General features: G+C 37.4%; 1 protein-coding gene across 3 annotated transcripts in view; it reads right to left on the bottom strand.

Moving 5' to 3' along the window:
* The window catches only part of TBC1D5 (TBC1 domain family member 5), a 489,595-nt gene that overhangs the window by 65,481 nt on the left and 410,318 nt on the right, over nt 1–13,796 (bottom strand). For all 3 annotated transcript variants that reach the window (XM_019726007.2, XM_074312796.1, XM_074312797.1), the window contains one exon: nt 22–278. In XM_019726007.2, coding sequence (XP_019581566.2) covers nt 22–278 — 257 coding nt within the window. The remainder of the gene's footprint in view (nt 1–21; nt 279–13,796) is intronic.

Here is a 13,796-nt window from a genome sequence, read left to right as displayed (position 1 = left end):
TTCCTAGTACTTTTTCCTTACCTTTGTTCAACTGCACTGGCATGCTTTCCGATTTCATCAGCCTCTGCTGCTGCTGCTGCTGCTGCAAATGCTGCTTGGGGACCTCTGCTAACGTCCTGGTGGGAACCGCAGCAGCGGAGGGGCTGCCACCACTGCCTCCTGGTACAGGGCCACTCGTACTGCCCGGGGCCATTGCTGGAGAAATCAACTTCCTTCCAAAATTAATCAGGCTATTAGAGACCTTATTTATATTCAGGGGAGCGCCTTTCGCATTGGTCCTGTAAAAAAACAGAAAGTGGTGGAGAGACATTATTTAAGTTAGAGCACAATTCTATTTCACACTATTTCACATACTCCATGGGTATAAAAACAGACTTTATCTGCTTTGAAAACGGCCATTTACCAGATCAGCTACACCAACTGAGAAGTGAAAACTTAAAAGTGACTACACACTAATACAACAGCAAGATTCTTAAAATGCGGTGTATGGAAAATGGTCTTTCTACTTTTCATTCACTCATTCACTCACTCATTCAGCAGAGAGGGCCTATTATTTGTCAACACTGTGCTAGGTTCTGGGGACACAATTGTCCAAAACAGACATAGTTCCCCTCCTGCAGCTTCTGGTCTAGTAGAGAAGAAATATATTACTCAAATAATTACATAAATAAGTGTGTGATTAAAACCTCTGATGAGGACTATAAAGGAGAGGTACAGGGCAGGGCAAACCTCGGGCTACCCAAGGCAGGGGGCACCTGTGAAATGAGGCTGAGAGTAAGTTTCTCACAAGCCCTGGCATCGTCATATTTTATCTGATTTTGACAAATAAATGTGTCTGAGGGTCACGACGTAAATTCATAGAGCTTACATCAAGTGCCCAGTTCACGAGAACTGCAATCCACCCTCATCCCCTGCCACCCCACTCCATATGCTTCTTTCCCACTTCCCTGCTTTACTTTTCGTGATAGCTCTTGAAATCACCCGACATGCTACGCATTTTACATCTTTGGTTATTATCTGTCCACTTCCTCCAATCTCCACTAGAATGAAAGTTCCATGAAGACAAGGATTTTTGTCTCTCTACTGTATTGCATTGCCTAGCACAAATAAGTGTTTTTATAGTTATTTGTTAAACGGCTGCTGCATCTACCTATGCCCTGTTTTCTTACCTGTGACAGTGGAAGAAGAGTCCCTGTTCTTGCCATGGCTGGCCTCTCCATTCATGCTCTGATCTCATCTCCTCTGACCTTTCGAGATTGTTGCTCCTGTGTCTCCCTCTCCTGCATCATTTTCTCCTTCTCTCCTGTATCATTCTCATCAGCATACAACCATGATGTGTGTGTGTGTGTGTACTAACTTCTCCTTTGACCCCTCACTCCTTTCTAGCTACCATCCCACTTCTTTCCTTCCTCATAACGTGTTTTTTCCAAAGGGTCTGTTAAAGTGCTACTTCTGCTTCTTCAGTCCTTGGCCCACTAAGCTCTAGTTGTGGCCTCCTTGCTTTTGCTCTGAAGCCACTGCTCAAAGTCACCAATGACTTCCACCCTGCAGAGCCAAAGGTCCATTCTTTACTTGACCCCTCAGCAGCAATTAACTTCCATAAGCACTCCCCTCCCTTCACAAACTTCTTTCGGCTTTCCTGGTTTGCCAGCACCTGTGTTATAACAATCTGGCAAACAGAGGACACCAAACGGACATTTGTTAAATGAATGATTACTTTATTTATAATCTTGATTCATAATGATTCATAAGATTCATAACCTTGAAGTATTCCAGGGCTAGTATCTTGAAGACCAGTTATGATTACAAATTATTTTAGTTGTTAGAGGTAGTCCATCTCTAGGACAATACCAAAGTTTATATTTTCACTGCTCAAATCATTAATAGAAGCTTATTACCTCAGATATTGAGTCTTTTTCATAAAAGTGGGAAACTGAAAATCAAGTTTGAGGGATTCACTTACTTGATTTTAGTTAACTTGAATTTTACTATCACTTCCTTCTCTCCGATGTACTTGGCAGCACTTACACAGTAATTCTCCTACTTTTCATATGACAGCCGTATCCTTGGCATTACTACATATAGCTCTAAAATTGAACTGATCCATAGTTCTATAATAAAAAGGAAAGAACACTCTGCTTCTTCCTTCCATAAAGTTTGCTCTAACGGTACTAGCTGATATTATGGGCTAGGTATTAGAGACATTGCTTTGGAGATAGGACAAATCAAGTTGAAAACCTGGAATTCAGCATTATAAAAGAAAGATCTGTTCATTTATAACTCAATGCAATGTCAAAAACTCATTTTTCAAATGGTTCTTTTTGCATCACGTTTCATCTTTAAGGAACTGGGCTATTTAATGTCCTTCCAAAAATTATTGAAAATAACATTCCTAATAGAGATAAGGATATATAGGGATTATGCACCACTTACTTCGTTTTCAGTTGCTTCCTTATGAAGGAGAGCGTTTTCAATTTACAGGCACTACAGCTTAACAGAGAAGGCACTGAATACGTATTTATTGAGAAAAAGAATGAATGAAACGAAAAGAACTCCTAAATTCTAGATGAAGCAGGCATTCACCTCTGGCACCGTGTTCCACTCAGCAGCCTGTACACAGTCCCATTTCTTGTGAGTGGTGGTAGAAAGAAGAGCTATCATGATACTGAATGAAGTTCTACTGCATTTTAGTTTTGCTTCTTTGCCAGTCAAGATTCATAATTCACAGATATGAAGAAGTTATAATTTTGTTACCCTTTCTTATAAACAAAAATGTACTAGTCAAATTCCCATATTGCCAGTTGTAAAATTTATATGTTGATAAAAGTACTGAAAAACTGCCAGAGCATTATCAAGAGAATACAGTTAATGCATCTTCATTACTACTAATAACCACGAAAAACATATAGATCAAGCTCATGCAGAGCAATTTTTCATCTAAATAGCTCTTAAAAGGGGATGAGCACTGTTTTTCTTTTTTTAAACATTTTTTGTTTTTAACCAATTTCCCCCTCATCCATTACCCATAGCTTCCAGAAAAACATTTTCTTTTAAAAACAACTATTGAAGGTGACTCTACGTATTTTCAGATATAAACAATTGTACATTGTAAACCGTGCACTTCTAAGGAAAGCATGCTGTCCATAGTTTGCTTGTCAGGCATGACAATTTTTAGGCCAGAGTTAGCTAATATAGATCCTAAATATGAGTAGCAGTATTCTTTACAAGAAAAATTAAACAATTTGTAACAATTATTACTGCCTATGATGTATTCTATTAAGTCATGTGTGCCAAACTAGTGAAAATTAATGCAGTTAGAGATTTGATGGACAGTGAGGATCGAACTGGATTAAAGATAGAGTGCAATGTGTAAACAGTGTTGAAATAAAGAGAGAACTTTGGAGTTAACAAGATATTAGACATCAAATCTAGTGAGTAACAAATTCTGTGTAATCAAAGTCTTTCATTACAGTCGTCTACTACATAATATTATTAAAAATAGTACCATATAGGAGGGATTGTTCTAACATGGTGCCAAGAAATTACCCTTGGTATAACCTCATTTAGCAGGTTCAATCAGTAGCCAAGGGCATTTTCCTGAAGATCCAAGGATCCTTCAAAACACGTCTACCAGAACCCAACCTGGCTTCACTGTGGGGCCCATTTTGTTCAGTTTCTGCAACTCTAAAAATTGCTGCCTCTCCCTAGCCTCTAATTACCCACTTGATCTCTTGCAGCCTGGCTTTCTAACCTATACTCTACCGAAAGAGCTTCTAGGGTCTCCAATGCCTTCTTAATTACCAGAGTCATGAACTGTTTTCATTCAACTTCTAAAACCTTTCTGAAGCTTAAAAAAAGAAAAAAATTATCACATTAATTCTGTAAAAATTTTCTACAACTTTTCCTCTCCTGGTCTAAATCCTGATACTACCAGGTTTATTTCCTTTCTACCTATAGATTTATAATTTAGGTCTGACATTAAGTATCTAATATTTGTTTATTTCACTTTGCAATAAAATTTTGTTAGATGTTAGTTTATACTTTTGTTAAAGAATGAGTTTTTAATTTATTTTAAATTATTTTTCTCTGTATTTTAATTTATATTTTTATTATTTCTTTTCTTGTGTTTCTAAAGGTTGAATGCTTGGTTCATTCATTCACTCATCCATTTGTTCCCTTATTCATTTTCTTTCTTTCCACATCAAAGCATTTAAAGCTATACATTTGCACCTGATTATAGCAATAGCACCAACATTTTTCCTCCACATTTTCTAGTCTTCTGACTTAATTGTTACTTAGCTACATTTTAAAATTTCAGATGATTACGTCTGTTTGTGTTCCAATTCATTACTCATTTTGTCTTACTGACTACAAACAGAAATAACAGAAGAATGGAAGTGGAGAAATGTTCAGATTTTCAAAAGGATGTAGAAACCATGAACTGGAAAATAGACTGGCTTATACAAATATTCTTACTAATTACTTGGAAATGGTTGTAGTTTATTACAATTAGCCAATATGGTTCACTGAAAACAAGTTATTCTAAGGCAACTTTATTTCTTGTCTGAGGTGTGAAAGTCTGTGAGATTTTATCAAGGTATGTCAGTGCCAGTGGATATAATGGAGGATAACGCATGCTCAGTTACAGTTGAACAACTGTACCTTAAGTGTATTGTTGAATGTTCTAGCACCCACCAAGGTTTTCTTGTGATGACATGTGTCTCAGATTTGGTTCACAGACCTGCTCCCAGCCTTACGCATCCCCCCACCCGTCATAATCTGTCAATGAGCTGTGTGACGTGGGAGAGATATTTAGCCTGCTCTCTGGACCTAAATTTCCTTATCTTTAAGCCAAGGGGAGTGAATTATATGATATCTGGGTCCCTTTTAGATAGAAAATTCTACAATTTTGTGACTTGAAGAAAGAGAACATGTGCTTATTGAATTTGAGACCAAAGGCTGCAGAGACACCTACCGTGTTTCCCTGAAAATAAGACGTAACCAGACAATCAACTCTAATGCGTCTTTTGGAGCAAAAATTAATATAAGACCCGGTCTTATATTACATTATGTAAGACCTGGTCTTATAGTAAAATAAGACCGGGTCTTATATTAATTTTTGCTCCAAAAGACGCATTAGAACTGATTTTTAGCTAGGTCTTATTTTTGGGGAAACATGGTACTGTATTAGATAAAATAATCAAAATTTAAAATAATCTCAATAGGCTAGCATGAGAAATGAATTAAAGAGATAAAATTTAACAAAGATAAATAAAATCTTATGCATTCAGGTTAAAACTTTTTACAACTGGACATTACAGATAGAATAGGGAGGCATAGGTTAACGTGAGTTCATATATATATATATATATATATATATAAAATCAAACTCCCAAACATTAATGTTTTGGTTAGGTCTATAAACCCACAGTGATATTGCTGAAGAATAATAAGATTCCTGGGCTGCACTAATAGTAAATGCGTGAACTTCTGGTTTCCAGTATGGCTTTCCAGTATGGCATCTAAGAAGCTTAGAAATCTCCATTCTGTCCTAACAAATTTAAAAAATCAACAATTTTTAGATCCATAAGACAAGTGAGGTCACAGGGCAAACTGCTTTCCCCAAACTGGAGAGACTGACAGATGAATGCAGATACACAGCTTACTATGTAGAGCAAAACCCACAAGCAGAAACCCACAGGGACCAGTGCCAGGATAGGGAAATCTGAGCTGTAGTTAGCGAATTGGTAGAGGCTCACTGGGGACAAATTTGAGAGATTGAAAACTCCAAGGGGACTCAGTCATGGTTGGGGATGCCCACACTTTGGTGAGTTTTATCTCCTGGAGCTCTACCAGGTTCTCATGGTAAGTATGGGAGAAAAACTGTGCTTCCAGCAGGGCGAGGGGAAAATAACCCATTTTGAAAAACACCAGAGCACTCTGTTCTTAACAAGGCCTGCCCTCAGGAGAAACTATTTAACAGTCTAACTTGTTGGGGTTTTATCAGAGCCTAACGGACCTGGGGAAGGGAAATACCCAACCCTAGCCCACACTAGCCATCCTGTCCCACCTAAGTTGGGGAGGGAGGCTGAGAGGCATGTGTGAAGTTCACAGTTGGGAGGCACAGCTTTACTGAAACACTGCGATCTAATCATAGGACCATAGAATGCTTCCTCTCCTCCCACCCGGTATCACCACAATAATAAAGGCCTAACAATAGCTCCTTTTACCTACTACGTCATGTCCAACTACAAAGGAAAAAAAAAGTACTAAACTCACAGTTTGAAGAACCTAGCAAGCATCAGAATAGGACTCAGATACAGCAGGGATGTTGGAATCACCAGACTGGGGATTTAACACAACTATGATTAAAATGCTAAGGGCACTAATGGATAAAGTAGATGGCATGCATGAATAGATGGGAAATGGAAGCACAGAGAAAGAAATTCTAGGAAGAAAAAAAAATGACAGCAATGAAAAATAGTGAAACATAAGTAAAGAGTGTCTTTGATGGGTTTATTAATAGAAGGGACACAGCTGAGGAAAGAATCTCTAAAGTTGAGGATATTTCATTAGAAACTCCCTTAACTGAAAAGCAAACACAAGAAAAGAGAAAAAAACCCAGAATATCCAGGAACTATGGGACCACGATAAAAGGTGTAACACACGCATAATGGGAATACCAGAAGGAGAAGAAAAAGAACAAAATAAATATTTGAAACAATAATGACTGAGAATTTCCCCCAAATTAATGTCAGACACCAAACCACAGAATCAAGAAGCTCAGAAAACACCAGACAGGATGAACACCAAAAACACTATACTTAATCATATCATTTTTAAACTACAGAAAAGCACATTAAAGAAAAAAAAAATCCTGAAAAAAAGCCAGCGGTAAAAACACCTTACCTATAGAAGAGCAAAGATAAGAATCACATCCAACTTCTCCTCAGAAACCATGAAAGCAAGAAGAGAGTGAAGAGAATCTTTAGTGTTGAGAGGAAAACCCACCAACCTGAACTCTGTACCCTGCAAAATTATCCTTCAAAAGTAAATATGGTATCAACATATAGTAAATACATATTATCCTTTCATATTAAATATAAACATGTGACTAAAAATACTAGATGAGTTCCAACATTGCAGGCAACAACTGGACAACTATGGGAGACAGCTCTTGGTGATACATTAATTTCTGACAGAACTGAGTTTTGTATTTATAAAATGGAGTGGAACAGAGGAGAGGTATAAAAATTAAGCTGGAAGAGGAATGGCTGAAAAAGCTGGAGAGCAAGTCCTGTATCATCGTGAGAACTGCCATGAGGGAAAGCAGTCCTGTTTTGCATGGCTTTAAAGACTGACATGAGTTACAAAAGTTACAAAAAGTAACAGAAGACAGTTAAAAAGCTATGACACAGGAAATCCTTTCTAATGATTTAATAGGCTCCATCTAAAATAGCAAGTGCTCCATTTCTGTAACTATGTAAGTAGAGATTGAAAACTCATCTTCAGACACACAGACTTCCTTGTCCTGGGATGGGGAAAGGCAGGATTAAATGACAGTCCCTTTCCAACTCCAAGGGCTTATAATCTGCTGTGGCTAGTGGCTTCTACCATCACTTTCATGATACTGTTGAGAAGACAGGAACAAGTAAGAGGCCTGTCCACTAGTCTAGGCCTTTGAGGAATGCTGAGCAAAGCCCATCTCCAGACTTAGGGGCCTGTTAGCCCAGCTTCCTTGTTTCTATTCTGTTCTTTTTGCCCCTCTTTTCTCCTCTCTGTTCATCTTTCTTCCCAGTCCCTTTTTTCTCTGTTCTTTTCCCTTTTCTTTCTAACATAGACTCCTTTTTTTTCCTATAATTTTCTCACCTCGATCTACTTATACTTTTATTCCACCATAAAAAAAATATAACTTATTTTAAAATTATTTTCTTAAGTACAAAAAGTAGTTGGAAAAGTAAACTGATGTCATATATATATATATATATATATATATATATATCCATGAGTATCTCTCTATACATATATATACACATATATGTATATGTGTGTATATATATATATATATATATATATATATATATATATATATATATATAGAGAGAGAGAGAGAGAGAGAGAGAGAGATTATATATATACAATAAATACGTGACTGACTTTTGGAGAGAAACAATATTCTCTTTATATTTCTGTATTTTTCTAGTCTGTTATTACTGACCTACCCTGAATGGGTTTTGATTCCTATTTATTTCATTCTCATAGACATCAGTCTTTTATTTGGAAATTTAAAACAGCTGTCAGGGTAGCAACAAAGTACTTTTCACGATGATTCTAACAACTGAGCTAACATTCATGATGCACTGATACTTACAAATTCTGTAAGTTGAAGGCTTCAAATTCTGTCAAATGAATTTTCTAACTTTCTTTAATTCTCTATCTTTGAAGTTGAGTGCATCAAATTTGTTTTCAATGAAAGACATTTGTATCTAATTCTAATTTGCCATATTGTGAAGGTTTCTGTTAGAAAATGAACTTAACACCACATCTCAAGGAGCTCTAGGTTTTATAGGTTGTTATTCAAACTAAATGATGAAAGTTAGCTTGTATTACTTATTCCTTAGGAGTCTGACTTTCAAGTGAAACATGTTTCCTTTCAGCTATAGACTTTAATTATTTTCTATGTGGCAGGTAAATTTTTGTCAATATGATGTGAAGCAAATGGAGCAGTGCTTGTTAGGGATTAAAAGGCTGGCACTGAGGAGTGTGTGGACATAAGCTAGGTTGTGGGGTTTACCTAACTGGACCTGAACACAATTTATGACACTCGTTACTAACATAACAAATAATAAGCAATTATGCATTAATCAAGTGTATAAAGTCATTAGATAAGCTCTCCAAGATATACGGTACCTATAGAAATAAACACCGAAGTTTCTATTTCTAGAGTGGTAGTTTCAACAACTTATTTTCTGACCCAATGTATCCGAGGGATACGTAGCTCTCCCCTCAGTAACTGTGGCTCCTAACAGCAGTGTCGGTGGAGGATTAGGGCCTATGGAAACACATCAGAATGGAAGCCGCTCTAATTCTGAGATGCCCACTGGTGGGGTAGTTTTGCCCTCTTCCCCTCTCTTCCCTCACTTTGAGATCATTATGTATCTTCATAGTTAGTTGGAGAGGACACTTGAAAACTTGTACCTTGTTTCTCCCAGACTCCCACCTTTTTCTTTTTCTTTCCTGATTCTGATCTGTATCCTTTTACCATAATATACTGTAACGATAATAACTTTTCTGAGTTCTGTGAATCCTTCTAGTGAATCATTGAAGCTGAGGGTGGCGTTGGGGACCCTCAACAATGGAGACTAAGGGTAGACAAAAAGTTCTTAGACGTGAAACAGAATGCACTAAGCATAAAGAAAAAGACGGATAAAATTAACTTCACTGAAATAAGAATTGTTGGCTCATCAAAAGACATCATTGAGAAAATGAATAGGCAAGCAACACACTGGGAAATACAATTTGTAGTACATATATCTGACAAAGATTCCTATTCAGAATATATAAAGAATTCCTACAAACCAAGAATAAAAGACAAACAACCCATGAAAAATTGGCAAAATTTTTGAATAGCCACTTCACAAAAAAAGATATACAAATTACTGATATGCTTAGAAAAGATGATCAACATCATTAGTAATCAGGAAAATTCAAATTAAACCACAATGAGATACCATTTTCATACCAACTAGAATGGAAAATATCCAAAGGACTGATAATAGCAGATTTGCACAAGGACGTAGAGCAATCAGAACCCCTGTATATTCCCGATGGGAGTGAAAAAAATGTATACTTATTCTTTGGTAGTTTCTTATCAAGTTAAGCATAAACCTAGCTGATAGAAAAATTCAATTTCTAAGTATTTACTCATGAGAAAGAAAAAATATATACCCACAAACAACAAGAACAAGAACAACATCAAAACAGCTGTATAAGAATGTTGATAGCAGCCTAATCTGGAAATAAGCCAGTATTTATCAGCAAGAGAAGAGATAAACAATTCATGGTATATTCATATAATGAAATACATTCTAAAGGGAGGAACTAGTGATACATGCAACAACATAGATATTCAACAACATGGATGAATTACAAAAACATGTTGAGCAAAAAGAGCTAGACACGAATTATGTGAAGCTCAAGAAATGGCAAAACTAATATATGGTAATAGAAATCAGAAAGTGGTTGCCTTGGGATGAAGCGTTGGAATGGACTATAAAGGACACGAGGGAACTCTCAGGTGTAAGAAATATTCACTCCCGATATATTGTTTTGGATGGTGGTTACATGGGCATACACAACTGACAAGCGCATGAGACGGACACTTAGGATCTGTGTATTGTAAAAATTATACATACGTTTCTGAAAAAGGAGAAAGAGCTATTTACTCTGGACTAGATAGAAGATAGTGTTAACATTTTACCTAAATTGGTTAGGAATTAACAACTCTCTTTAATACAACAGAAAGAGCACTTCAGACAAAGATATGTTTATAGTACAAAAGTATCACAAAATTACATTTATATAAAAATCAGAGTCCTTTGAAATTCTGATTAGCCAATTAACTACTAACACTGATAACCATGGACTTCTTGGCTTCATGGCTTTGGGGATATTAGCAGCCTATATTTCTTTACCATGTTTTAGCAATAAAAAACTTGTGAAAAAAATGCAGTCATTGTAAGTGAATATAATAAAGCCTAATTCAAAGTGTTGTCAACCACATAAAATGGTCATGTAAAATGGTCATACCATGTAAAATGAAAACTGTCCAAGAGAATTTTATGATGCCTTTTAGATATCCAAAACTTTCTTTATTTACCCAGGCATTAAACTAAGAGTCACTGAATACTATAAACAGCGGCAGGTACCGTGCTAGGCCCTGGGAGTATGAAGACTCTAAGATCCAGACTCTGACATCAGTATGAGTTACCCTGTATTGTGCAAGCTGGCATCCTGCACTTTCTAAGGACGTTCCTGTTAGGCCAGGCCTGGGAGGAGCACTGCAAAGCTGAGGCACATCCTGACCCCAGGGCCAGATGGAGAACTACTAGCCACTGGGCATTCTTTGGTTAACAATGGATGGGATGCGAGTACACCATGTGATATATATGTGATGTATTACAGAATTGTACACTTGAAACCTATGTAACTTTACTAACCATTGTCACCCGGTAAACTTTAATTAAAAAAAAAAAAAAGAATGGATGGGATGTTATCAGCTCTTAGACACAGGGAGTCCAGCGGAAACGTGGGATACAGCCTCTGAGCCCAGGAAACCTCACTGTTAGAATTTTCCTTCCCTGGAGCTTGGCTTCCTCTTAGATCCCACACAGAGGTCCTGACAAGGGGCCTTCTACAGAGGGCCTACCTGCCAGAATTATAATTCTGGAATCTTCCATCACTGATCTCAATTAAGTGGTTCAAACTAAGGTTTGACACGGGACAGAGGAAGGCTGGAATGTTAGCACAGAGAACATTATTGCTGAGCTGCTGAGTGGAGAGATCAGGAACGAGGCTTGGTTTCTTCCATCTCTACCAAGGCCTAATTTAATCAAATGAAATATCTAATTCTGGTGATATGAAACTGCTCAAGCAAGTTAAAAAAAAATCCTACAGTTGTGGAGCCTGTAAAAAGGCACCACTAGATAAAGTGACATGCTCTTGAGGCACTGTTGATAACTCAGGTGCCATTACTTCATCACCTCTGAAAAGCAGAAAGAATTACACATTTTGAGAAATTGTGTTGTGTCATTTTCGAAACAGAAAATCCATGAATGTTCTGGAGTAAACAAGGTACAGTGTATGTGATTCTATGTTTAGTATGAGAGATTGCAGTATTTAAAAACTATAAAATTCTATTCTATGACTACTCAGTTGGGCGTCACAGTAGTCAGATTCCTAAATAAATTAGACGCGTCTTTCTGAAGACTGGTCACCATATAGAAATAATCGGCTTCCTAGGCTTCATTATATGAGCCCACTGCATGTTCACAGTAGGACTAGATGTTGACACACGAGCCTACTTTACCTCAGCTACCATGATCATCGCTATCCCCACTAGAGTAAAAGTCTTTAGTTGACTAGCAACTCTGCATGGAGGAAACATTAAAGGATCACCTGCTATACTATGAGCCCTTGGCTTCATTTTCCTATTCACTGTAGGGGGCCTAACCGGGATCGTCCTAGCTAACTCATCATTGGACATTGTACTCCATGACACATACTATGTCGTAGCTCATTTCCACTATGTCCTATCCCTAGGAGCCGTATTCGCCATTATAGGCGGCTTCCCACTATTCACAGGTTATATGTTAGACACAACCTGAGCAAAAATCCACTTCCTCATCATATTCGTAGGGGTCAACATGACCTTCTTCCCTCAACACTTTTCAGGCCTATCTGGAATACCACGACGATACTCCGACTATCCAGATGCCTACACAACATGAAACACAGTATCCTCTATAGGATCATCCATCTCACTCACAGCAGTAATTCATAGTATGAGAAGCTTTCGCGTCAAAACGAGAAGTATCAACAGTAGAACTTACAACAACCAACCTCGAGTGAATGCACGCATGACCCCCACCTTACCACACATTCGAAGAGCCCACCTACATAAACCCAAAATAAGAAAGGAAGGAATCGAACCCCCTTGTATTGGTTTCAAGCCAACATCATATAGCCAACATCGTTATGTCTTTCTCTACCAGAGAGATATTAGTAAAATTTACATAACTTTGTCAAAGTTAAATTATAGGTTAAAACCCTTTATATCTCCATGGCGTACACCTTTCAATTAGGCTTCCAAGATGCCACATCACCCATCAGAGAAGAACTACTATATTTCCATGACCACACACTAATGATTGTTTTCCTAATTAGCTCCCTAGTGCTATACATTATCTCACTCATGCTAACAACCAGCCTTACTCACACCAGCACAATGGATGCACAAGAAGTAGAAACGATCTCCCAGCCATCATCCTCATTATAATCGCCCATATATATATATATATATATATATATATATATATATATATATATATATATATGGTGACCAGTCTTCAGAAAGACATGTCTAATTTATTATATATATGGCTGCAATTTCTGGTTATTAAAATTGGAGCAAGATTTGAGTATTAAATTGTTGTTCTGAGCTGAAAAGTTAAATGAATAAGAAAATGTCAATTCCCATTTTTAAAAAGAAATTTGCAAGTAAGTAAAATCAGAGCACAGTGAATATTACCCACACACGTAATAGGAAAATCCACTACTAAAATACCTAGGCACTTGCTTTTAAAGACTTAATTACAGCAATCCATGGTAAAGCAGGGAAGAGAAATCAGGCTTCTTGATTTCTAGAGATATTCTTATCCATGAAATCACATGTCATCTTTGCATCCTCGTCCCTTATTTGGGTAGGCAACACAAATAGAAGTCCATTGCTATCGATGGAGCAGGTATTGCTTCCCTGTGTGCAGGGGGCTGGCTATTTGGTGTCTATGCTCTATTTCCTGATCAGTGCAGGGGTCCCCCCGGGAGTATACACATCCCCACTATCTGTCTGGCTGCTCAATGACAGCCTCAATGCATTAACACTTTAATAGCCTCTAAACAGCTGAGAAAGTAGTTGCAAGGCTAATTGTGGCTGAAAGGCTTCTGGTAAAAGCATCTTAGGACTTAAACAGCTAAATGGGGACTTAACCAAAGGTTTCACAGCTACAGTGGTTTGG

Source organism: Rhinolophus sinicus, linkage group LG10, assembly GCF_036562045.2.
Source record: "Rhinolophus sinicus isolate RSC01 linkage group LG10, ASM3656204v1, whole genome shotgun sequence".
Lineage (NCBI taxonomy): Eukaryota > Metazoa > Chordata > Mammalia > Chiroptera > Rhinolophidae > Rhinolophus > Rhinolophus sinicus.
This window is presented reverse-complemented; position numbering and strand designations above follow the sequence as displayed.